At 43.3% G+C, this 24,385-nt stretch overlaps 12 protein-coding genes across 12 annotated transcripts; 5 read left to right on the top strand and 7 right to left on the bottom strand.

Moving 5' to 3' along the window:
* The first annotated feature begins 88 nt into the window (after positions 1-88).
* On the top strand, positions 89-1,649 carry SJAG_03211 (elongin C). Its single transcript, XM_002174335.2, has 4 exons — positions 89-496; positions 552-600; positions 649-782; positions 837-1,649. The coding sequence occupies exons 1-4, from the start codon at positions 391-393 to the stop codon at positions 839-841; spliced, it is 294 nt and encodes a 97-aa protein (XP_002174371.2). The 5' UTR covers positions 89-390; the 3' UTR covers positions 842-1,649.
* SJAG_03210 (U2 snRNP-associated protein Lea1) lies at positions 993-1,810 on the bottom strand (the record flags this gene model as incomplete). The annotated part of the gene is made up of 2 exons (XM_002174334.1): positions 993-1,636; positions 1,702-1,810. 2 exons carry the CDS (start codon positions 1,808-1,810, stop codon positions 993-995), a joined length of 753 nt encoding a protein of 250 aa, XP_002174370.1.
* A 1,080-nt stretch (positions 1,811-2,890) lies between these two features.
* On the top strand, positions 2,891-4,692 carry SJAG_03209 (AGC/RSK protein kinase Ppk22; the record flags this gene model as incomplete). The annotated part of the gene is made up of 2 exons (XM_002174333.1): positions 2,891-3,521; positions 3,659-4,692. The coding sequence occupies 2 exons, from the start codon at positions 2,891-2,893 to the stop codon at positions 4,690-4,692; spliced, it is 1,665 nt and encodes a 554-aa protein (XP_002174369.1).
* A 390-nt stretch (positions 4,693-5,082) lies between these two features.
* SJAG_16454 (hypothetical protein) lies at positions 5,083-7,404 on the top strand (the record flags this gene model as incomplete). The annotated part of the gene is made up of 4 exons (XM_011050735.1): positions 5,083-6,410; positions 6,455-6,559; positions 6,613-6,825; positions 6,882-7,404. The coding sequence occupies 4 exons, from the start codon at positions 5,083-5,085 to the stop codon at positions 7,402-7,404; spliced, it is 2,169 nt and encodes a 722-aa protein (XP_011049037.1).
* Positions 7,405-7,510: 106 nt separating this feature from the next.
* Positions 7,511-9,913, bottom strand: SJAG_03206 (transcription factor TFIIH complex ERCC-3 subunit; the record flags this gene model as incomplete). The annotated part of the gene is made up of 1 exon (XM_002174330.1): positions 7,511-9,913. One exon carries the CDS (start codon positions 9,911-9,913, stop codon positions 7,511-7,513), a length of 2,403 nt encoding a protein of 800 aa, XP_002174366.1.
* Positions 9,914-10,334: 421 nt separating this feature from the next.
* Positions 10,335-10,942, bottom strand: SJAG_06109 (hypothetical protein; the record flags this gene model as incomplete). Its single annotated transcript, XM_011050696.1, has 2 exons — positions 10,584-10,942; positions 10,335-10,499 (listed from the first exon to the last, which is right to left on the bottom strand). Exons 1-2 carry the CDS (start codon positions 10,677-10,679, stop codon positions 10,335-10,337), a joined length of 261 nt encoding a protein of 86 aa, XP_011048998.1. The 5' UTR covers positions 10,680-10,942.
* A 638-nt stretch (positions 10,943-11,580) lies between these two features.
* Positions 11,581-15,924, top strand: SJAG_03204 (phospholipase). Its single transcript, XM_002174329.2, has one exon. It carries the CDS (start codon positions 12,585-12,587, stop codon positions 14,541-14,543), a length of 1,959 nt encoding a protein of 652 aa, XP_002174365.1. The 5' UTR covers positions 11,581-12,584; the 3' UTR covers positions 14,544-15,924.
* SJAG_03203 (hypothetical protein) lies at positions 14,849-16,422 on the bottom strand. Its single transcript, XM_002174328.2, has one exon. The coding sequence runs from the start codon at positions 16,385-16,387 to the stop codon at positions 15,206-15,208; it is 1,182 nt and encodes a 393-aa protein (XP_002174364.1). The 5' UTR covers positions 16,388-16,422; the 3' UTR covers positions 14,849-15,205.
* Positions 16,423-16,531: 109 nt separating this feature from the next.
* Positions 16,532-18,145, bottom strand: SJAG_03202 (hypothetical protein). The gene has a single exon (XM_002174327.2). The coding sequence runs from the start codon at positions 18,073-18,075 to the stop codon at positions 16,840-16,842; it is 1,236 nt and encodes a 411-aa protein (XP_002174363.2). The 5' UTR covers positions 18,076-18,145; the 3' UTR covers positions 16,532-16,839.
* A 446-nt stretch (positions 18,146-18,591) lies between these two features.
* SJAG_03201 (hypothetical protein) lies at positions 18,592-20,028 on the bottom strand. The gene has a single exon (XM_002174326.2). It carries the CDS (start codon positions 19,990-19,992, stop codon positions 18,757-18,759), a length of 1,236 nt encoding a protein of 411 aa, XP_002174362.2. The 5' UTR covers positions 19,993-20,028; the 3' UTR covers positions 18,592-18,756.
* A 568-nt stretch (positions 20,029-20,596) lies between these two features.
* Positions 20,597-23,842, top strand: SJAG_03200 (spindle pole body docking protein Cut11). Its single transcript, XM_002174325.2, has 2 exons — positions 20,597-20,833; positions 20,882-23,842. The coding sequence occupies exons 1-2, from the start codon at positions 20,674-20,676 to the stop codon at positions 22,537-22,539; spliced, it is 1,818 nt and encodes a 605-aa protein (XP_002174361.1). The 5' UTR covers positions 20,597-20,673; the 3' UTR covers positions 22,540-23,842.
* On the bottom strand, positions 22,492-23,821 carry SJAG_03199 (cytochrome c1 heme lyase). Its single transcript, XM_002174324.2, has 2 exons — positions 23,136-23,821; positions 22,492-23,012 (listed from the first exon to the last, which is right to left on the bottom strand). Exons 1-2 carry the CDS (start codon positions 23,492-23,494, stop codon positions 22,721-22,723), a joined length of 651 nt encoding a protein of 216 aa, XP_002174360.1. The 5' UTR covers positions 23,495-23,821; the 3' UTR covers positions 22,492-22,720.
* Positions 23,843-24,385: the final 543 nt, after the last annotated feature.

The following is a 24,385-nucleotide window of genomic DNA, read 5'->3' as shown; positions in this document are numbered from 1 at the left end:
CTCATTGATGATCGAGTGAAGGGGAAACTGGTATTAGAACGAGAATTATTTAAATGATATGATAGACAAAGTGGTAACATCTAGTTCTTACAAATTTAAAACAAGAGGTTAACTGAATCTTACGCGGAACTACTCGACTCTGCAAGTCTTTGAAGCTCAAACATTTCTTTCATTATCGATTACGGGTTACACTCTAACAGGAGTACTATTCATCTTACTCTCTGATGATGACTTCTTTTTTTAATTCGCAGAATATAATACAGATTTAAACACGCTTTCATTTTTGCAAGTGTATCGCAAATCTCACCCATCACCTTAATTCTTCTATATTCATACCGTTTAAAAGAGACAACACTCCTTTTTATTTCTGGGCATAATAAACGAATTAGAATGTCTACTGAGTTCGTAAAACTCGTTTCATGTGATGGTTTTGAGTACATTTTGAAGAAAGAAATAGCCTGTGTTTCTGGGACCATAAAAACCATGTTGGAAGACGGTACACAGTTCATAATAATGAAGACGTACAATAATAAGTATTAATCCCTTAATAGCAAAATTTGCAGAAGCACAAAATAACGAATGTCACTTTCCCGAAATTAGGTATGAAACCGAAAACAACGATACAACTAAGCCAACTAACGCTATTAGATCCGACCTGTTAGAAAAAGTTTGCGACTATATGCACTACAACTTTACTTATAAGAACCAAACAGATGTTCCAGATTTCGACATCCCTCCCGAAATGGTATTGGAATTACTAGTGGCCTCTGCTTACCTTGATGGTATGTACAATTGTTCAAAAAGAAGGGTCATAAAGTTTATTACTAACAGTGAAGTATGAGAGTACAAAGAGTCGAGCGGTACCCGTATACTGAGTGTGAGTAAGCTGACCGGCAACTCTCTCATTTTCAGGTGATCGCATGGACAAGCACCCTTTTTAGTGAAGTTATCACTGTCACGGAAACAACAACAGTGTTCCTCTGTTTTCACCATTATTTTGGAATGTTGCCTTCCAGTAACATTGCCTCTAGTTTGTTTATTTCAGCAATAGAAGTGGCATTTTTAATGGTTTGTTTAATTTTTTCCCTTTCTTCCTCTGTCAGCATGTAACCCGTTACAACTTCTCCAGTAGCAGGACCTTGAGCTTGTTGCAAAATGGTACCCAGATCAAACATGCGACTCTTCACACCCATGATGGAGGTAGCCACCTCAGTAGGATGTTCAAGTGTCCCGAAGAGTTCTTCAGCTCTTAAGCGCTCGTTTCGACGAACACGTTCATAATCGATAATGCGAAGTGAAGGAATTCTCCAAACCAAGTACAAGCGATAGTACTGTTTTTGAGTAACTGGATTATCCAAGCAGCACAGCTGTTCCAGCCGTGTGCATTTTGCTAAGGGATCCAAATTGGCAAGCTCCTGTATGTGATTCTGAGCAAGTACCAAGTTTTTTAAATTGGGCAGAACGTCACCAAGCTCAGAGGCAATAGATGAAATGCGGTTCCGAGCACAAAGCAATGTCTCTAAACGGAGCATGCGAGGAAAGTTTCCAAGGTAACGAATGTCGTTATCTGTGAAGTCAATGGCGTCGTTAACATCCTTAAGAACACCCAAGTTTTCAATTAAAGGAATTTGATAGCCTGTGCAATGTAGTTAGTAACATAAATTCAAGACAGAGTGAACAAAGCACTTTAGTGAGAAGGACCGCGTGTGCTCAGACGGTTGCTTTCAATGTGACTCTCGTCATTTTGAATAACTCTTTCCGGTCGACCAAGAAGAAAACACGTCGTAGGCCACACACGAAACCAATTCATGTCATAATAAGCACATATCTTAGATCTAACTCGCGTTCCTTAAGCGGATTAATAAAAGAAGGCACTTGCGCTAGAAATTCTGGATTTAACCGCATCGTGAAAGACAAACGTGGTCACCAGCGCAGCAGACAAACGATTAGCGAGTCTGAGTTTTACAAAGGATCCCGTTTCCTTGTAATGTAAAAGCGAATGAAGACGGTAATTCCTTAATCCAAAGGATATCCCAGAGCTGTATTGTTTTTCAAAACTCAGTATGGAGCTGGAAAAAATAAAGTGCACTTACAAGATTCGAACGAGAGCGCCAACAGAGGGTGTACGGGTCGGACGGCGTTAATACTGAACGAATCCAGTGTTGTATGTGGTGAGTCTTTGTTACACCCAATTTCTCCTTCTGCCACACTATACCACAATAACAAAGCACTAAATGTCGTTATTGCTTTTAGCACAACTTATGGAGGCGTAACGCGCTTCTTGAGAGAATCACGGATGTCTCGGTAACCCCATTACCCCCATTTACTCACACCACTTGCCCCCACTTCGTCATACGTTCAGCTCAAAACGAGTGCTCCGCACTCGTCCTACTCAGTTGACCCGTTCCGGCTTGGTACTCGTCTTCCGCAATTTCCACTGCAGCGTCCTCATACTGACCTACCGCAAACTACGGATTCTGCTGAACGAATCCGGCTGATTAAACTGACTCAGTGGGGGCATAGTCGAGGACAATTGTTACTGACGCTTGATTGACCACGTAGCGACGTAGCTGTACGATTCTCTCAGAAAACCTCCTAGGCCTTTCGTAAGGTTTATTAATAGAATAATTAGAAGATTTACTTTGACGACAACACTCTACTAAGCATATTTTGGTTCGTTGCGCCTTTTTTCTTGGATTTGCATTTTAAACTTGAACCATTCTCTGAATAGTTCTTTTTGGTAGAAGACGGACGGTATCCCAATTGTTATCACCGTCATATTCAGCGTTTTTACAAATCTTTTCCTTGTTTTCTCTACTCCAACAATTCTTCTCTTTACATTGTTCTCCGTATTTCGTTTCTATCTCTGTTTGTAGTACTGTTTACTGAAATGTTCAATCACGACCACGACCGATCCAGCGATAAAGACTCATCGTCGAAAGAAAGCTCTTCCAGAGGACACTCACATGAAGCTCTCAGTGAGTCTACATCTGGATCACATTTCTCCAGCCGTTTAAAAAGCTTCTTCCGGTTTGGAAGACATCGGTCTGCCACCGTAAGCACAAACTCTCCATTAATGAGTGAGCAGAGTCGGGGCAAACATCACGGTCGCAGTGGAAAGCACGAAGATTCACACCATCGAAATTCCAATAGTAGCTCCAGTTCAGACCATGGCTTGCAGTTACGTCGGGTCTCTTCAGCTCCCAACAACCCGGGTGTCGTATCTGGTGTGTCTGCTGCCAAAGAGCATAAGGGAGGTGCAGGCAATGGCGCTCCTCTTGCTCTGTTCTCTTCCTCGTCCCGAAAACCGTTCTTCAAAATTGCAAAAAACAACAATCAGACTTATATCTTTGGACAAAACGAATACACACAGCGCACGTATTCCGGAAACTCAACAAAAATTGGCGATGTCGAGGTCACCCCTAATAGTTTCGAAAAGATTAGACTACTTGGAAGCGGTGACGTTGGCAAAGTTTACCTTGTAAAACAAAAAAGCAACAATCGTTTGTTCGCAATGAAAGGTACGGACAGTCAAAGTCGGGAAAAGCATGCTCAGTTGATTGCTATAGCTTTCTCGCACCTGTGTGCAGTTCGCTTATCTGTACTGAGAACAACGCCCATACTTTTTATTTTGTTCCTCCTTATTAACATAATCCAGTTCTTAACAAACAAGAAATGATCAAGCGACACAAAGTCAATCGTGTTCTTGCCGAACAGGAAATTCTTGCCAAAAGTAACCACCCATTCATTGTTCCCTTGTATCACTCATTTCAATCGGAAGATTACCTGTATCTGTGTATGGAATACTGCATGGGCGGCGAGTTTTTTCGTGCGTTACAATCGCTTCCCTCTCGAACACTCCCTGAGCAAAGCGCTTGCTTTTATGCGGCAGAAGTTACTGCTGCCCTGGAATATTTGCACTTGATGGGATTTATATATCGAGATTTGAAACCCGAAAACATTCTTCTTCATCAGTCGGGACACATTATGCTTTCCGATTTTGACCTCTCAAAACCTATTCCTACTACGAGTTCGCCTACCGTCGTTGTTTCCAAGAACCACACCTCTTCTGCTAACAATTTGGCCATTGACACGCACACATACTTGGCAAAATACCGGACCAACTCGTTTGTCGGCACAGAAGAGTACATTGCACCAGAAGTAATTCGTAGCTGTGGCCATACTGTCGCCGTAGACTGGTGGACGTTGGGTATCTTTTTATACGAAATCTTGTATGGAGTTACGCCCTTTAAGGGCAAAAATCGGCACGCAACATTTTCGAATATCTTGTACGCTGATGTTACTTTTCCCGAATACCACGGGGCACCTAACGTATCGAACACATGCAAGAATCTCATTCGAAAGCTTCTCATAAAAGACGAGACAAAACGTTTTGGCTCGATAGCCGGTGCTTCTGATATAAAGTCGCATCCATTTTTCCGCAACATCCAGTGGGCCCTGTTGCGCAGTATAAAACCGCCTATCATTCCTAAAGTCAAAGATGGTATGGAGGCTGTCAGCGCTAGCGAGCACGCCGAAAAAAGCGAAAGTGTCGACTTTTTGTCTTCACAGATACTTGTTGGTCCTAGCCTGCCAGCAGTTGGCATGAATCTAGCTACACCTCCACAGGAAAAGTCGGATCCTTTCGATAACTTCAACTCGGTAACCCTTCATCACGCAGGTGACGAGTAGTGTGTCTGTGACAATATTAAACGATCACGAAACCACTTGTTACCACGAGATATGGCCTACTCTATACATTAAACATGGTAGTCTTTCTCTTTTAATGACTGGTGGTACCGAGTTTTATTCGTGTCCTGCATGCATATGTACTCACTTCTCTGGAAAACCTGATATATTGGACCGTTCTACAAAGCTGCAAATTCCCTTTTTCCGCTTGCCCCACAGATGGTTTACCTCCCCTCCGCGCCGTTTATGATTTTTCCAAATACTACTTCGTACTACTTCTGCCCTATGAATTGTTAACGACCAAGATACGACTCTGTGAAAAAACGAATAAATCTTACCAACCACAGCTCCAGAATCCTTAGAACATTCAGTAAGCGAAGAATACATTACCTAATGACATCCATTCAAGTTATAGATTACAATAATTATCATGTTCTGTTTTTTACCCCCACAAAATGTCCACTTATCCCACACTGCGATTACCCCACATTGCTTGTCTTGACCTTCTTCTTCAAAGCTTGCCGTCTGCTTGGCACAATGGACGAGTCCAAAACGAAGTCCAGTAAGCGGCGTCTGTCCATTTCAGAGACGGCAGGCGGTGCAGGTCAGGGAAATGAGGACGGCCGAGAGGCCAAACGAGTTTCAGCTCAATCCGGCCCAGCTGCCCGGAGGCCCCCCAATCCACTAGACGCCAAGTCAAATGCTGCTGCACTACAGAAAACACCAACAGCTTCGTCTTCTGTGGACAAAGGACTCGTTCTACCCTTTACTGTCGGTGGATATGGCGGATTTTATGACAAGCGTGGTGGTTGTCTTTTGTTTACAAAACAAATGGTAACGGTAAGGTACCGCGACTGTCAGACAGAAATTACAATTCCTGTGAATTTATTAAAACATTGCTATTGGATTCAAGGCTGGGAGGAAACGGGTTTTTGTTCGAGGGTTCATGCTCTGCAGTTGACGCTTAAGACACGCGATATGACTCGTGTTTCGCGTGGTGATTCTTCAACTTTACTCTTTTTGTATGAACCAAAGGACTTTCCTATAGCTCAAAGTGCTGTGAATTTGTTGGGAGATACACCAATAAAGGCGCCGGGCTCCCTGGAGGAGTTTCGCCGTTTATTAGTATTGAAATGCCCTGACAAGCCTCGTACATCAGATGCTGCAAACAATGACCAAACAATAAATAGACAACAGGCTTTGAAATCAACACTTAGTGCCCAGTTAAACACACCTGAGCGACAGCATCCATTTTCGCAGCAACAGAAACCAAAAGAGACACTACCTGAAAGTGCTCCTGTGCGTATTCTTCCCCCGAGTCTTCGCCAGGAAACAAAACCTATAGACACACCTCCACTGCACACACCTTCATCAAACAAAACATCGTCCCTCTTGCCATCTTCATCGACCACAACGAGTTCGTCCTCTAGTTCCATGCCTTCATCTACACACACCGCAAAGTCCACATTCAGTTCTTCCGACGTTTCCTATCCTTCGCCATTTCCCGTTTTTACACCTACTTCAGACTCCCTTGCACACATAACCCTCTCTCCTACAAAGCAAGCTCCCGTAACCACTAATGCGGATTCGCGTCTAGAGTCACAAACGTTGCTTGTTTTCCCTCCCCATGGTCCAAACGCTGTGTCCATAACTCCTTCCGACGTTCTAAGACTAAAGGACGGTGAATTTTTAAATGATACTATTGTTGATTTTTATTTACGGTATGTGTCTTTGTGTGTCTCTCTTTACTAATGCTCGTTGCTAGTTATTTGTACTCTCAACTTGAAATCGAACATCCCGAACTCGCCCAGGCGACGCACATTTTCAATACCTATTTCTTTAATCGGCTTGTGTCCAAAGACAAGCATGGGTACGTCCTCTTAAACCATCTTTATATGCCCAATTGTGTTCTAACATTTGCAGGAAACAGCTTGGTCATTCCGGTGTTCGCAAATGGACAGCGAAAATTGATCTGTTTACAAAAAAGTACATCGTCGTCCCGGTGAATGAAGATTTCCATTGGTATCTTGCAATCATTTGTAATGTCGATAAACTTATTGGTTCAAACTCGACAGCTACGGAGCCTTCTGAGACTCGTGTACGGAGTTCAAACCGGTCGCCTCTCAGTAGTACAAGGTATGTATGATATGCTTTGTTGCCTTACTCTCCCATACTAATTTTTCATTCCCTAGCCCTGTCATACTCCTTTTCGACTCATTATCCAACATGCATAAAAGCACCTTGCGTTACTTAAGAGAGTATATCATTGACGAAGCTCGAGAACGGAAGCATGTTGAACTGTCTCCGTACTCACTTCGAGGCTTTCATGCTAAAGTTCCGCAACAAAGTAACTTTTCCGATTGTGGAGTGTACACTTTACATTATGTTGAACTTTTCTTGTCCTCACCCAGCCAAATTCTTAGTGACATTCTTGATCGGCCTACCTTAGCTTCAAATAGACGGCATCAGAAGAGCTTTAATGACTTTTGGAATGTCAAGCGTATATCCTCCAGGCGAGACGAGATGAAAAATCTTATTAAAACCTTGTCTAAGGAATGGCTTGCAAGTAAGGAACAAACACGCCGGACGTCTACTGGGGACGAGCCGCCGTCAGCTACTAACGGTAATTCGAGTAGCAGAAGTTCTGAACCAACAAGTAATGACCATGACACAAGTAAAGAAGATGACGATGACGACGACTTAACCGTGTTGTAGATACAAGTCATCTAAAACAATGTTTGTTTATTATATTCGTGTAGCTTAAAACATTATCTATTTTTCTTCTTTTCTTTTTTCATTGTATTCATTTTCATAACAAGGTTTAACGACGTTTAGTATACATATGTTTCCGGAAAAGGGCATGATGCTCCTTCGATTCCCTCTTCAGCTGTTTGTTGGCACTCTTATTATACTCAACGTAAGCCATGTTATCGGCACCGGCCAGCGTACTGAGAGAACCATTCGCCCGTTTCGCTCTCGCAGCCGCACGAGCACGACCGAAGCCTGAGTATTCCTCGCCCTCGTCAAGGTCAGCAGCATCTTCGTTCTGGAGCAAGACTTCTTGCAACAGTTCAAGGCGTTCTGCTTTTGTGGCATAAGCAAGATTTGGTAAATTCTCCATACCCTTTAAGTTTGTGACGACCTTAAATGCATAACCCTGATCAATCAAGAAAGCTTGGCGCTTACTTGAATAGTACATTTCTTGCGTATCTTTCGATACTAAGCTGTAGAAAAAGGCATTGAAACCCTCATCATTTCTTCTTTTGGCACGAAGAATACGACCCAAACGTTGTGCCTCTTGACGACGACTACCGTAATGAGAGGAGATTTGAATAAGACACGTTGCTTCAGGCAAATCAATGGATGTATCACCAACCTTTGATAAGAAGATTGTGTTCACAAGCTCGTTATACTGAAAGTTTTCCAAAATACGCATACGTTCTTGCTGGGGAGTTCCACCATAAATAAAATACTTTCCCAGTTTCAGTGCATACGCCCTCAATGCGTACACATTATCTGAGAACACAATGATTTTGTCTCCACGTTTTTCATGATAGTCAATAAGAAACTGGCACGCTTGAAACTTTTTGGGATTCATAATGTATAACAGCATACGTTTCCGCGAGTCTTCACGTAAATACTCATTATAAAACTCGGCCGTCATCGGACACCAAACTTCAGCACATTGAACATTGGCAATATGACCTTTCTGTGCCAGATCCATCCAGTTGGCCTCATACATTTTAGGTCCAATCAAGAAGTTCAAATCGTCAATCTTGTCATCTTCACGCACAAGGGTAGCTGTTAGACCAAGTTTCGTATGTGCAGCAATAGTTGTAACCACTCGACGGAACATAGCGGCAGGGACAACGTGCACCTCATCAAGTAAAATAAAACCCCACTCTCTACCAGTCAAAAAGTCCATCATCTTTTGGGAATCGTACGAACGGTTTCGTGTGTTGGCAACCATAGAGTAAGTGGACACGACAATACCGGCTTCACTACGGAAAGCCTCTTTGTGGTCAGCAGTAAATACAGCTACATGGTCGCTTTTGATGTTACTCCATTGTAAAAACTGTTGTCTCCATTGCATGACAGACACAGAACTAGTGCACAGGACGATAACGGACTTTTTAATAGTACAGGCAGCGGTAATTCCGACCAAAGTTTTACCAGCACCACAAGGCAACACAATAATACCACTTCTGGCACGGCCGTTACCAAACATCTTACTTAAACTTTTCTCTTGGTATGGACGAATCTGGGTACTCGGTTTAAGGTCAATATCCAGGTCGGGATTAATATTATCATTTCGAAAATCATATTCTTCCAATAACGGATAGTCGATTTCAGCACACCGCTTTTTAATGGTTTCCACCGATGAATGCGAAATCTCAAAAGAATGAACAGCGTCTTCATCATCTTCTTCGTCTTGCAGATCCACAACAGCAGTAAACAAGTCTTCGCTCTTGTTCGTAGTTTCTGACTTCACAGCAGCTTTCGCTGCCTTTTCTTCCGAGGTGTTAGGCTGAGGTTGCTTATCATCCTTTTTGTTTTGAGCCGAAGATTCAATACGCAAAGGGCCAATGATAGAATCCCGAAGCAATAGTCTAAGCACATTCGCATCTCCACTCTCAACGAAGTAACGATTTTTTTTCAAAACAAGCTTGACCTTACCATATGAAACGGTACAAGCGCGAATAAACTCCACAATTTGTTGTGGAATAGGGGTTTTAGACAGACGGTCAAGCACGTTAATAATGTCCTCTGTTTTTAAACCAACACTAACTGCAGCATACAGCGAGTATGCGGTGATACGGTACTCATGAATAAATGCCGGACGAGAAATAGGTTCGGCGATTGTGACAAGAAAATCAATAGCTTGCTCAGCTAGGGGGCTAAATGCTTCAAGAATAACACGTCCATCGACTGGATTAATCCATAAAGGTCGGGCAGCGTGGTCAGCCTTTAAACCCAACAGCCCCGAAAAATCACTCTGTCCAAACATAGATGAAATGCCTGTATGTGACGAATCAAATTGTGGATCCGTAGTTGCAACTGCAGCAGATGCAGCGTTTGCATTGCCGCGGCCAGTTCGCGCCCGGAGTCGTCCATCACGAAGAACGGGAGTGTCCGAGTACTCTCCATCAGAGTAGTCACTGTACTCTTCCAAATATTCGTCGGGAGTCGTCTCACGAGAAGTTTGCTTTCTTTTAGGAGGCATTTTTAAATACAGAGAGAAACTTTGTCGACAATCCCTTTAAATAATACGTAAAACGCACACTCTGATCGTAAGTGAATTCAATATGTGTACAAAAAATGAATCACCTCGCTTAAATATGACTCAGGTCGTCAAAACTTGGTTTCACGCAGGTTGCACGCTTACTACAAAACCCTCTGCGTTAGCTCACCTTCCAATAGAAGGGTGTATCGTAACAAAGGCTGACACGCAATGACTGTGTGTAGAGGGAAGGTCCTGGATGCGGTCTACTGCTTTCTTAGAGCACTCGCCTTCTTGGTGGCCGTGAATTTGGTGGTGAATAAGCACAACGCAGACTAGTGGATTCTGAAAAATAATAGCGAGTTGTAACGAACTTCAACTCTATTAAAGCAAGGTAACAGAAGGAAAATCGAGAATTCAAGTATTACAGAAGAGGGGTTGATTCGCTGTAGCCTGGAGCAATCCGTTGAAGTTCATTTGTCCGTTTTTCCTTTTCCTTTTTCTTCCACTCGTTCCAATGGTGTGTTTCTTCCTCTATAGAGGGATACTTCCTTGGTTGAACGTGAATAAGATTGCAATTTATGCGTTTCTGAGTGTATGGATGTTAGCATTCCATTTCAAATCGTAGTCAACACGCGTTTCAAAGAGAAACGCGCACTGAACGAGTACATACGATGTTCTGCTCTAAATTTGCAGGTGGGAGGTATAATGAGGATGGTAATTGCGGAATTGATGGAAATAATGAATGTTGCATGTTCCTCTCGTTCATATGCGAACACTTGTGGTTTCTTGTTGTTTATGGGAGAGGCTACGTTTCCTGTGCAATGCGAGTAGATTTCTTACGTAAAACGCATTCGCGTTTTATACAGCATATAAGTTGCACGTGATTTTCTTGTGCGATGAATAACGATTTTGTTTAATAAAGTGAGTTGTTTCTTTTAGAAAAAGCACAAACGTGTCCATTCGCGTTTTCCTTTTTCCAAAGGGGCTCGTTTCGTCTTTCGGCAATCCGCCCGCCCCCACTGTTTTCCCCCACGTGTTAGCTTTGGGCTTCTCCACTTTCGGCAAATCTACCTTAATAGGTCGCGGTTCGGTTGCGTCTCGGCAATGAGAATAAGCAATTATCCAGCTCATCTCAGGGGCTTCGCGTCCTAACTGCCGATCCTTTAAAGCCAATGAAAGCGACGAAATTCTTTTTCGAACGCAGATCGCACAAAAAGTCCAACTGCACGTTGTTTTACTAGACACAGCTTACAAACCTCGGTATTATCTTTGCTAAGCATTTAGTACGTTATCAGTTTCATTACTGGGCGTTCGTGGGCGTTTCAGCCTAGAATCGGCATGGACAATATGACATCATCCGGCAATTCCCTTACTACGTCATGCTCGCGGATGCTCTTGTCGGCCTGTTGATTGAAGGAGGAGAAAGGACGATGCCAGTAAAAAATTAATGATTCGTCAAGACATAAAAGAAGAAGGACGCAGAACGCGTCTGACTCCTCCTCCCTTGCTGTGTGAAAAAATGTGACCTGTTCTAGCAACAACTTGAAACCTTGTCATGATCGAATCCCTCGGCTTTCAGCCGTTTGCCGTTGAAACAAAGAAAAAATAATCCATATCAATTGATTGATAAAATACATAGAAAATATCGTATTTGTTTCTAATTATTTATTTCTAGTAGCTATGTAAGCTGTATGCGTTTCACTTTTTGTCGCCAATCTTTCGTAAGTATAAATTTCTTGCTTCCCCGTGGCCAAATTGTCAATTACCAAGGCAGGGAATATGGTGTAGTCAAAAACATAAGACCATAATACATGGTACAAAAAGTTATGGTCAGATACTAAGTACTAAATGATTAAACTCACAATGGATTGACAAAAGCTGCTACGACACGAGTTCCCCGCCTTCTTGTTTGTCCGTAAAACAGAGGGAATTTACTTGATGATTTCGTTGATTGCGAAGCATATAATCGCAAGAAATTCGAGAGGCACAATTGCTTGTCTTGGCGTCTCGGCGTCCCTTCTAGCTAAGAAACTGTTGCCGAAATCCAGAGGTCCCGTCTCAACAATGCTCGTGACACATCCGCCGCTGATTGGCTTAGCGAGCTGAATTTCGGCAAGCTAGTTTTACTCTCGTCCGTTAATTGGGTCCACCTCCTCAGCTTCTCGGAATGATGTCAGTTTTCGGCAACGATGCTTAAGCTTCTCTTGATATGTCTTGGCAAAACGTGGAAGTGCCGAAAACGTTCAACCGCTACTACCGGAATTGTTACCCACGTTTCGTGATGTTACTCGTTGAACGGTGAAAATGCCGAAATCCTCTGGGGTGAGGTAGCATTTGCCGAAGCAGAGCTATTGGTATATATAGGCGCGCAGTGCTGGTGCTGGGCGGCTTTGTTCAGCACTGTGGTCAAGACGCGTGGTTTACAGCTGTTATAGCTCCTTTTCGTGTTTCTTGCATTCTTCGGTCGTTCCGTGGATACAACAAAACTAATAACCTGTGCAATTTATTAACCTGCAAAAACAAGGTTGCAATTGCCTGACCTACTAATTCTTTGTGTTTCTTTGTTTCTCTTTGTTCTTCGTCCTCTACTCTTTTGAATTCGACGACGGCTACTGAGCATTACACTCGAGCTTAATTTTACTTAACGTCGTACATAAATAACAGGCCGACAATGCGCAGCTTGACTTGTACTCAATTATTATATGCGATTGCCCTGTTTTTCGGGCTCTCGCAGGCAGTTCCCGCTTCTGAAGACGAATCCATCTCGGAAGCTGTCGCTCTTTCCAGACGTGCTTGGAAGCGTCCTCCTGACCCGCCTTCCACTGATGCGTCGTACGCACCAAAAATTGGACAGTGCGGTAATGGCACTGATCTTTTGACCACTATTCCCAGTAACTCCTTGCCTGAATTGGAGGCCGATTATATCACGAAGCGCAAAACTAGTGCCGATACTGCCTTGCTCAAATTCTTGGGACAATACAATGTCACCAACCACACATTGAGCAACCTTGTTGGTGAGAATGGCCCTCGTGTCGGTATTGCTGTCTCCGGCGGTGGTTTCCGTTCGTTGTTTTTTGCTGGCGGTGCTTTGGAGGCTATGGATGCCCGTACCCCCAATAGCTCTCTCGGTGGTCTTTTGCAATCATCTACCTACCTTACTGGTTTGGACGGCGGTGCATGGCTTGTCGGTTCATTGGCCGTCAACAATTTCCGCACCGTTCAAAACTTGAGCGAGAGTGCTTGGTACTCGCGTCTTGGTATTTTCTACATTGTTGACACTCATGTGGGTGACAATGAAAACTACTATACAAATGTCTGTAATGAGGTTGACCAGAAGTCTGCTGCTGGTTTCAATATCAGTATGACTGACTACTGGGGACGTGCCCTTGCTCGCCGTGTCACTGGTATGCTTCGTGGTGGCCCTAACACGACATTCTCTTCTGTCCAAAATGCTGCTTGGTTCAAAAACGCTAGCTTCCCATACCCTGTCATGGTTGCTGAAGGTCTCTCATCGAACTTGCCCAAGTTTCACAACGGTACCCAATACAACTCCAGTGTGTATGAAATCTCGCCCTATTACTTCGGTACCTTTGACAACGGTGTGCGTGCCGTCATGCCCACTTACTATTTGGGCACTAACTTGACCAATGGTTCTGCAACGAACGGTCAATGTGTTACGTTGTATGACAACCTCGGTTTCTTGATGGGAACAACTTCCACTCGTTTTAACGAAGCTTTACTCGGTGTGAGTATGATGGAGTCTAGAATGAGTCGTCGTCTTGGTCATGCCTTGCGTCGTATGCGTGTGAACGGTACTCACCTTTCTTACTACCCGAACTTTGTGAAGGATTCTAGTGCAGCTGAGGACACCACTGGTGCTTCTACGAACCTTTCGTCCGCAACTTACTTGAACTTGTACGATGGTGGCAGTGATGGCCAAAACATTCCTGTTTGGCCTTTATTGCAACCTGAGCGTGGTGTCGATGTCGTCTTTGCACTTGACTCCAGCAGTGATACTTTGACTTACTGGCCTAACGGTACTGCACTTGTGAAGACTTATGAGCGTATTACCAAGCGTTCCAATGTTTCTGCTGCAGGTGACTACAGCGTTAAGCATTTCCCCTACATCCCTTCTGTGAATACCTTCATCAACCTTGGTCTTAACAATAAGCCAACTTTCTTTGGTTGTGATGGTCGTAACACTACTCGTGGTAATGTTTCTGTTGATGCAAACACTCCTCCCGTTATTGTATACATGCCCAACGCACCTTGGACCATGATGTCCAACACTGCTGATGACCGTTACCGTTATGGTCAAGGTAGTATTCGTGAGCTGGTTGAGAACGGTCGTGGTGCTGCTTCTTTGGGTGGATCTTCTGAGTTTGCTCAATGTGTTGCCTGTGCCGTTATTCAACGTTCTTTGGAGAGACGCAACATGTCTGCTTCCGCTAAGTGTCAGCAATGCTTCCAAGAGTACTGCTGGAATGGTACTCTTGATGATCGTCTCTTGGCCAACACCAAGGCTAGAGTTGATTACCAACCATTTGTCCGTTCGGGTGCTTCTGCCACTACGAAAATTACCCTCTCAACCCTCCTGCTTTCCCTTATTTCCTATTATTTCGTTTTTTAAGCATCCTCTGGTGATTCAAGCATAATTCCGCCGCCTCCTTGATAGGCGTGTTTTGTTTTCCCCTTCATGGTTTTTGTCTTATAGAAATACGGGGCCTAATGCTGCCGTGCACACCACACTGACTAGTGCTTATTGTGTTGGAGGCGAGCTTTCAATAATGTCATGATGGACCCTTCGAGTCCTTGAAACCTTCCTTTACAGATTCCGACAACGACGACAATGAAGATGGAGTAATATATATCCTGTACTTTTGTTTCATGCTAAGATATCCACGTCGTGTACTTGAGTCAATTGGTGTGCAATGGAAGCAGCAGTTCTCTGACATATACCTGAGAGTTGAGTGGCTTTACCGCAGTAGTGATATTAAATGCGATGATATAAAAAAGATTCAATAAATCAAATAAGCAAAGAGCAATAAATAAATGGAAGAACTACAAAAGAAGATGCAGACAGGCGAACTGAGTTGGAAATAAACAGGAAGCAAGCCCCGTAAACAACATCAGTTGCTTTTGGTTCAGATAACTAAAAAAAAACAGTTTGAAGCACTGTCATACTTGGAGACAAAGAATACAATGACAAATTGAACAATTGTCCTTGAAGGACGCAGTAGAAGATATCATAAAGTACTCCTAAACATGTCCCGAAATACTTGAACATTTCGTTCACATAGTAATGGGTTGACCTTCCAAAGCGAGCTTCACAACGTTTTGGCCAGTAGGAAGAAGAGGGTATGCGAGGATGATATCAAAAATAAGAGGAAGAAGGAAACGAATTACCGTCAACACTGACTCATCAGGGAAGAAGCCGTAATGAATAATGCAGCAAATGAGGGCGGGTGCGAACGAATTGACAAGCACGATAGCAAGTACCGTGCGATACACTCGAGTTTTGTATACGTCCTTGTCAGTGGAAACTTGCACGAGTCTCTTGTACAAGAAAATGCCTGCGAGACCATACACAATACCATCACTGTTCTCTCTGAGGAACCCAGAGATGCCAAAGGCGAGATTATGTCCAAGCATATACACATTATTGCCAACAATTTCGAGAACCAAGAACAAAAACACGGCAGCGCTGACACGGCAAAGAGTCTTGCTAGTGGACGGGCCAGTGATTCCGAATCCTCCGCCGAGACAAAAGAGTGTGAATGGGTAAGCAATCGTCCGGATATCTCTTGTTATAACGTTCACCGTGGAAGGCCAGTCAGAGTTAAGGGGATCTCCAAAGCTAGTGTTGTCCAGCAAGGTGGTAAACAGAAGCAATACATCCAAAGAAAGGACTGTGAACATAGACCAGTGAACGGGGAGTATAGAACGTCTTCTTTTCACACACAAGAACAGCCAGATTCCAGTAAAGAGTGAGAAGAGAGCAGTAACAAAAGCGTAGACAACAGCAGCAGGTGTGAAAGTCCGTAATTGATGGGTGAGGGCACGGATACTGAACTCACCAGAGGAATGTTCGTCCATTGAGCGCGCCAGAAGGCAGTACTTGGTTCCAGACAAACCCTCAAAGCCAGTGAATGGAGAAAGAATGCCTAATTTCATGTTTTCCTTTACCATAAAGTCTCCTCTACGGAGATTTTCGAAATCACTGCTGTCCAGTCTTGCGAACTTCTCGGCGATTTGCCGAGACCCGTCATAAAAATAATCAGCATCAACAAGTCCAATTGCAATGGTTTGATTTTGCGTGTGCAAAGGCTGAAGACTGACTCTCACGAGATCCGATGTTGAAAAACAGAAAGGAAAATTATCTTGATTCAAAACAAAATCCCCGTAATACGAGGAAGCGCGAGCAAGCGTGAGTGTGCATAGAGAAGCACCCACTAATGAGGAGAAAATACGCATGGGAATTAAAATGATATGGTAGTTGGTAAGTGAAATTGAGGGATTGTAAGTATATATATGTTTACCCCTGTTGCTACGTCATGGCTTCTATAAATACGTCACAGGCGATTAAACAGTCGCAACTTTGTCGGCTAAGCAATATATGCGAAATAATGCGACATAAGCGAAGTGGGGAAGCTTAGACTACCGACAATTAGTTTTAATTAAGTTTTGAACGTTTTCAGCAAAATAACGAATCTATTTGAATTCCACATGTGTTTGGCTATTCATTCACCAACTCATGTGTCTTTTCTGCACTATTTCAATAGAAGAAAGTAAACACACGTTAATTCATAACAACAATTCAAAAGCAAGGGCAGTAAACCATTCAAAGAAAATGACAGACAATTGTTGTGCGTGTATAGCCACAAACGTCAATATCGGCACTCCTTGTACATTAGCTAACATAGAGCTTAAACACTTCCTTCTGGTTGCCAGAGGTCTTCCTTAACATCGGTAATCGCGTCACCTTCGCTAGAAAGCAGAGGAGTGTCCTGAATGTCACGCATGCTGTAGAGAGTATGCAGACTGAAAATGTCATACAAAGACGCAGTCAAAGCGTTTAACGGTCTCAGGTTAGATGAAAGGAGGGCTGCGAAACCGCCAAGGAAGCAGGATGTGAGCTTCTGCAAAATGCACAGAACAAAGAGTCGGTAATAGGCTTTGGAATAGAGAGGCCGCGATTGGCGTTTTTCAAGCCTATAATGCCGATACAAGCTTATCACAATGAGAATGGATTGAAGAACTTCGGCAGCAACAAAAGCCAGTACTGAGGAAACCAGCACAACCAAAGCTACCAATTCGCCAGCGTAAATTGTGACGAGTAGAAGCAGCACGATAAAGAGGAATGGGAACAGAACTTGGAAGGCAGCTAGAGAACGAATAGCCACCCTGGTCTTACGTCCAGTACCCTCAGTAGTAGCCATTGTTACGAAAAAAATTAGACGTAAAAAGTTGGCCACACCTTCAAGCGGACAATTAATGTCAGATGGGCTATGAGGAAAAACAACGTTGCGGATATATGACACTGTAAGAGTCAATAAATAAAGAGATGCAATGCAAGACAGAGGCACCGCAGACCATTTCGCCCATTTAGGGATGTTTCTTTCTCTACTTTTACGTATCGCAAAGATTGAACAGACAGTAACAAGCAGCAACTCAAAGACAGAGTTTAGCTTGAAAAGGGGAGCTGAGAATACTATCTTCACTAGTGGAGCGGATTTTCTCTTGACATCGGGATAAATGAATTCAATGGCAAAGCCCTCTGTTTCATCCTTATTGGCGGACATAACAGAGACAGTGTAAAAACCGGGTTTTTGAATATTAATCTTAATGTCCTGACCTGGATGTAGAAGTTCAACATTGAGAATTTCTTCAATGTTGCCATTCAAAAGCGATTCATCGTCGTCCAACCGTTGTTCAAGACGACTGCGCACCAATCCTTCTGTATCCATTCCAGAAACCGCAACCAACAGATCGTAAGAATTGTCATAAGGTACCGCAACTTTAAGGAACGTTTCGTCCGGTATAAAAACTGCCGGTTTCACGCTAAAGGTTTCTTGAAAAAGCTCACCGTTTGGACGGGAAACCTTTAATGCAAACGAGAGCATGCACATGCATGCTCCTAAAATGAATCGAAACAGTAACATAAATTGCGAAATGAAACCTCAACGAACCAGGGAAACGGACGCCATTTATAGTCGAGCCTTGGGAAACTACGTCACTTTCGCTTATGCAGAAACTTTAAATTGGTGCGCCTCAAATTATCGGGGAGCCGATAAGCACAAAGAGAAAGGCCAGAAAAGTACATAAAGCGAATTCTTTCAGACAAAGACGTTCGGTGATGCTGCATAAAAGCTTGAGTTCTACATCGTATTGTAAGCATTGGAGATGAGTACAAAGGATGATACTGATAGGTTATAAAGAAAGGGATTTCGTCGGAAGGTATTGAAAATTTTGATTCATTGTTTCGAAGTGTATTATTAAAAGTTTTATTTTATGCATTTTTTTGTTTACTTTTTTTATTTTTATTTTTTCTTTGTTTATATTATATTATATTCTCCTTTTCATTTCATATGCAATACATAAAATCAGACAAATGAATACTCAAGTGACCCCGTCGTACAAGCCAGCTGTAAGTTTCACTTTACTAACCTTTTCTTTCTTCTCCTCATTTTCATTGAATTATAATCATTATTTATACCTTAATCCATTAACTAGTTTATACTCATCTCTTGACTCGTCAACGCCGTTTTGTTAGTTTATACAAAATATAGCGGCATAGTAAGACGCCGTATGGAGAAATGTTATCCACTCAAACGTTGCAAACGCTATACCTTGTCCTTCATATCCAAGAAACGTGTCTCTGTAGGTAGATCATCATCAATTCCATCCCGTAAACGCTGGAAGAAACCACGTTGCATTTTGAAGAATGTCACTAGGTTTAGTGTATCGGTGGGTAATTGGACCAAGTAGCCCCACTGGTCTCTATCATAGTCGAAAATAGGTGAAAAGAAATTAAAAATACCCTGTAAGGCGTTTGAGAGCACGAAGAGGAGGAAAATCCGAAAGTATGCTTTCGCCTTGACTGAATTTAAGCGATCCTTATGTACGATGTAGTGCTCGTATAGAAACAATGCAGTGAAAATGGAGAGGGCTTTCATGCAAAGATCCTTCACTGTAAATAAGATATCCTTAGTCAACGGTGTTAGGGTATTTACCGAATAAATGCTTTTAGGTATCAAAAGAGAAGCTCCAGATGTCACGCAAAAGAAAGTGCTGGCCAGTAGCGCAGTTGACCACAGCGTAATTTGGTTCTTTTTACTAATTCCACTTTGAGATGCAAAGGAAATCAAAAATGTCCACCGGAAAAAACTGGCAAGCAGTTTAGCAACTAGAAATTTAAAGTTGGCACCAGAAGCCTCGTCGTGTATCATTTCTCCCATATGATATATAAATGTGTGGAACACAACGGCAAAGTAATCACTGCAACAGCAAGCCAACGATAAAAAGTGGGCAGGCTGAAGAATTGCTTTTTCCTTCTCAGACACCAGAATGAGAGCTATGTAGAAGACAGCTATCAGGATGCATTTTGAATTGCTTCCAAAGCTGGCCGATTTTTTCTTGGGAATGATTTTTTCCGAGTTGCTAGGTTCGACTTTAATGACAAAATCTCTGGTGTCGTGTTTATTGGCACGTAAAGCATGCACAGCATACAACCCAACCTCACTCAAGCTGTAGTTTATGATTTCTCCAGGTTTAAGCAGCTGGACGTCTTCCAATTCGTCTACCAAATTTTCAAAAAGTAGATCATCGGAATGAGACTGCAATTCGTAAAACTCCCGTAAAAGCTTTTCTGAAATCAGATTACCTCGTTCTAAACTGACAAGCAAATCACTGGAATTTGTATTGGGTCCTTTCATTGTGACAAGCACCGTTTGATTTTTAACGTTGCGTTCAAGCAGCCTAAAAGTTCCGGAGACAATTTCCCCATTTCTGGAATGCATCTCAAAGGCAAACGAGGCCATGCAAAGGCATGCGCCTAGGATTACACGAAACAGCACCATAGCTGTAGTAAAAAGCTTCTTCACGGAGCTGACATGTCCTTTTTGTCGCACCCTGAGGGATTCACGTCATCTCAAATTAAAGTTTTAATTAAGCGAGCGCCGTCGGCCGACGCTAGAACGTGAGAACATGATCAGTAAAGAATACTAAAACGCTAAACCAGACAAATAACCGATTAATGTGCGGTAGAGAAGGTTAGTAAGGTTAGTTTGTGCTTTTTTTTTTTCTAAATTAACCTTACAGCCTTGCTCTCTTTCTCTCTCTCTCTCTCTCTCTCCTTTTTTTTTTTAATTTCCTCCTCTTTTATCGTCTATCCTCATTAGTAATAGAATGAGTAGATAACTAGTCAGCAATTCTTCTCGTTACACATCTATGTCGTTTAAAATATCTACCATAGGCAGTCATTCTTTCAGCTGATGACCACTCAATGTGCTCGAACATTCTAACAACACAACACAACACAGCAACATATTCAGTTTCTGTTGAACAAGAATGCTTTTCAGGAATTAAACGTGATATATTAACTAATCTCATTTATTTTAAACTACTCACTCCTTCTCTCCTGTTCCTTCCCCAAATAAAAGCGTGGAGGAAAATAAGGTTCCCCTAACGCTACTCACCACCAAAAAAATCACATTTAGGAAGACAGGTAGTACGTTTCAAACCCTTCCTCACCACACGAAATGGTCGCATTGAAGACTTCGTTTCCTAATGGAGCGAAAGGCGAAGTAGTTCATTATCATAGCTTGCTGGAGCCGATCCTTCAGCAGAGATTTCTCCGATCTTCCTGGTGTCTTCTGGGTCTCTGTTTGAGCGTGTCGTACTGGCTCACATCCTCCCCAAGTACGTTATAGTCAGCCAATTGTCGATGACTTATGCTAATGTTCATAGTCTTTTCGCTCAAGACGATTACATCCACCGTCTTTTGCGGTGTTCTTGTCTTTTTGTTCACTTTTCCTTTCTATGTTTTCTTAAAAGGCCGTATGACCACCACCGTACCTGCATATGATACCCTAGCACAATCCATATTGCACCGTGCTTCTCCTTCTTCCTTTCTTCCCGCAGTACTTACTTTTTTCTCGTCATCGTTTGCGGTGACACTCACCTACTTGTGTGGTCATAGCCAAACTTCGCGTTTCCAATGGCTTACGAGTGACAAACCCTACGAGCTTCCTCGGTTGAACGAGCGTTCTCTCTATATTCTCGTGGTCGCAACCATTCTCTCCATTCTTGCCGCTGTTTTTCACATTTTTTCCAACCAGGATGTCATCCCTCCACCTGTCGTCCGTATTCCCATCGCTCTTTACTTGAAACAGCGCTTTGAGCACTCCATACGTATTGCCTCATCCATGGCTCTTGGCTGCAGTATCCTTTCTCTGCCAGTCTATGCCCTTGTGCGTTCACCCTTATGGCAAACAGCCCTGTTCTTCACTCGCTGCTTCCACCGGATAGCCGCGTCAAAGGCACTGCCCCATTGGCCTGTGGGTCTTGGTTTGTTTCTTCACTCCTTTTGGGTTTCCTACTTAATCTCGTTCTTGTGGTGTTATGGTATCTCTTTCTTCCGTGTTTTCCTCTTTGCCGGTCCTTCTGTTCGTGGCCGCTTAATCAGCATGCGCTCTGCCGATCCTAACGCTACACTCATTACCGGCTTGCGCAGCGATCGTCGTCCCTTTACGCAAATGATGGCTTACGAGGAGCTAGCGTTTATTGCTTCTCGTGACCCTGCTCGTATACGACTTATCTTACAGGACACGGATCGGAAGGATCCTATATGGTCGGAGATTTTGAAAGCACTTTTGTCACACTGCGAGCGCCTTTCGGCGACTGTGGCCCCTTACATTCGTTCCAATGCTGCAGCCAAGTCTGGTGCTGGTGTAGATGTTTCCACCGCAACTTCTAAAATGTCTCCCTCTGGCTTACGTTCTGGCATGCCAGAAGTGCCGCTGAAGGATGCAAACATTTATCGCACTACCAACCGACACTCAGCTTCAAGCACAATACAGATTCTTGAAAAACTGAAAGAACGCGGGACAAAGAGGGCCGAGCCAATTTCTTCTCTTAACGGATCTGCCCTTGACTCGTCCAAGTTACCCTCTGTTGTTCACAACAAGGCTTCTATGTACCTTACACATCTCTCCCACTCACCCTTCTTGCGTCCCTTTCAACACACATTGGAACGTCAAAACAACAACATTTTCCCCGTTCCGTGGCTCTTCGTTTCTGCTGTTAGTTCATTGACAAAGTTTGTCTTACAGTCTTTGAAGTACGACACGTACGGTGTTGTTGCTCGTGACGTTTCACGCATCCTCTGCATTCTGTGTGATACTTACGATCAAATTCTCTCGTACAAGGAAAACGTCAGGGCTCCGGAAGCCGGTGTTTCTTCGGATGAATCCAGTGAAAAAGCATTTACCAACTTCAATATCGCCCTAGAGACTCTTCGGTTTAGTATCATAGACATCACCGAAAGTTTCTCACCCTTCTTCTCCCAACTCGACATCCCCTCCCGTATTGAAACGCGCTGTAAGTCTATCCGCCAAGGCGCTTGAATGCCATTAACTACCAGAAGGCATTCTAAAAAAAAGTGAATCATGATTCATAAAAAAAGTAAGAAAAACATTAAGTGTCATGAAAGAAAACATAGCAGCACAGAGAGGAGTTTAAAGATTGCAATGCAAAGACTGAAGGATACGATCTTTGTGCGTATGCACCGAAAGCACGTTGACCGTGTCACTTTTTGTGTGTCGTCGTTATGTTGATCCACCAGTGGTACAACCGCATCTTTATTCCTTCGAGCGTTAACTTTGGGCGAACGTCAAGGTATAAGCTGCTTCCATCACCAGAAGGGCCCGGATAGCCTTTGTAAAAGTCGATCACATATACGATTTTCTTGCCGCAGCGGTCGACAGTCCAGTCATGTCGGTCAAAAGGTTTGGTAAAGCCTAGCAACGATAAAAAGCGTGCTTTTGGCGAAATCTTCTCCGAGTTTCCCTCGAACTTGTCTAACGTCAAACCCCCGCATCTACAATTGAGTTGGTTAGTTAAATGCCGGTTAAGACATCGCGCCATTGACAGATGCAAATACACATCTGGGTGTAAGAAGCATTTACGCTCCGGATGCCAAATGCTCACCGAAAACACTTACTTCTCTGCACCCCAGCCCTTTTCCCAATGAAGGATGCATTTCCACACTTGTTCGTTGACAGCGTTATGGACAGGAACGATGGTTTGCATGTCTTTTGCGTTAGGATGAAAGTTTTTCCGTTTCATCGCATCATAAAACATTTTCGGCGATGGATATACCCACCGTTCTGCGGATGATTCGTCTGAATGCTCTGCCGTTTTTGGTATACTGGATACCATTCTGTCTGTTGACAAGGTTCCCTCCTCGTCTCTGGCTGACTGGGCCAGATTCGACGATTCTTGCTGGTTTTGTTTTAACCAAGCATCGCGAACGTCTTTAGGAACGGGACATTTTAGTTCTTCAGTTTCAGTTTCACTCATTCTCACAACGACACAGATAGCAACGTGGGATGGTCTACTATGTTCTGTGTCTGCGTGTACTTCGTACTGTATCGAATGATAGGAGTCCGATGTGGTTCTGTTTCTCTCGTAATTGCGTTTCGCCTTCCGTGTTTTGAGCCGTTTAAGAAATAATAAAGTTCAGATTTCGTCAATTCGAATTTTCTCCGATTGATCTGTGTCCGCACGAGTGTTTTAAATTGAAGTGTTGTTCCTGTTACTACCGTTGCTACAGATGCAGCAAGCACCTCCTATTAGCAGTAGACTTTTCTTGTAGCTCTGCAACAGCTGCCCCCACATTCCATAGACCCTCTGCACCCTGATTGCCCACATGTTACCTCGCCCCAACATTCGCTAAAACAGCGAACAGCTTCGCTTCACACCCATGTTTAAGCGATTGTAGTATCTTACCAGATTAAAGTCCGCTGCAGGGATGCAGAACACCGCAGGATAGGAACGTGATTTCACACTTCGTGTAGCTGATACATGACGCAAGCATGATGCCATGTAGAGTGACGAAGAATCAAAAGAGTGTGATTGGCCGGGGTCTAGCTCAAGACTGGCCAGGGCAATGAGCCACACAGAGCGACGATAATTACGTTACGTCCAGGGGTCCTAAAAATCGCTTAGATCGTGCTTATTGCTTTGCCGACAGGAAGGGATCAGTCAAGGGGACAGAAGGGGATCTCCAAAGGATAATGCCGAATAAATGCGAATTTCCTGTCGCGCCTAGGGTAGTTGTACAATGAGGAGATGCGTTCGCAGCAATTGCCCCAAGGAAAATGTATAAATAGGCGCCAAATGACTCGCCTCCTCTCCATCCACAGACGAATCAATTCATCTTTACAACAACTAAATTCAATATGAACTCTG

Source organism: Schizosaccharomyces japonicus (genome assembly GCF_000149845.2).
Source record: "Schizosaccharomyces japonicus yFS275 unplaced genomic scaffold supercont5.2, whole genome shotgun sequence".
Lineage (NCBI taxonomy): Eukaryota > Fungi > Ascomycota > Schizosaccharomycetes > Schizosaccharomycetales > Schizosaccharomycetaceae > Schizosaccharomyces > Schizosaccharomyces japonicus.
Note: the sequence above shows the minus strand (reverse complement) of the source record. Positions and strands in the feature narration are given on the sequence as shown.

Coding starts and splice junctions, on each gene's coding strand:
- SJAG_03211 (XM_002174335.2), top strand. CDS start 391: ATGTCTACTGAGTTCGTAAAACTCGTTTCATGTGATGGTTTTGAGTAC. Junction 497..551: donor AAAAACCATGTTGGAAGACG/GTACACAGTTCA, acceptor ATCCCTTAATAG/CAAAATTTGCAGAAGCACAA. Junction 601..648: donor TGTCACTTTCCCGAAATTAG/GTATGAAACCGA, acceptor TAACGCTATTAG/ATCCGACCTGTTAGAAAAAG.
- SJAG_03204 (XM_002174329.2), top strand. CDS start 12,585: ATGCGCAGCTTGACTTGTACTCAATTATTATATGCGATTGCCCTGTTT.
- SJAG_03203 (XM_002174328.2), bottom strand. CDS start 16,387: ATGCGTATTTTCTCCTCATTAGTGGGTGCTTCTCTATGCACACTCACG.
- SJAG_03202 (XM_002174327.2), bottom strand. CDS start 18,075: ATGTTACTGTTTCGATTCATTTTAGGAGCATGCATGTGCATGCTCTCG.
- SJAG_03201 (XM_002174326.2), bottom strand. CDS start 19,992: ATGGTGCTGTTTCGTGTAATCCTAGGCGCATGCCTTTGCATGGCCTCG.
- SJAG_03200 (XM_002174325.2), top strand. CDS start 20,674: ATGGTCGCATTGAAGACTTCGTTTCCTAATGGAGCGAAAGGCGAAGTA. Junction 20,834..20,881: donor CTGGCTCACATCCTCCCCAA/GTACGTTATAGT, acceptor TAATGTTCATAG/TCTTTTCGCTCAAGACGATT.
- SJAG_03199 (XM_002174324.2), bottom strand. CDS start 23,494: ATGAGTGAAACTGAAACTGAAGAACTAAAATGTCCCGTTCCTAAAGAC. Junction 23,013..23,135: donor AAGGGCTGGGGTGCAGAGAA/GTAAGTGTTTTC, acceptor ACTCAATTGTAG/ATGCGGGGGTTTGACGTTAG.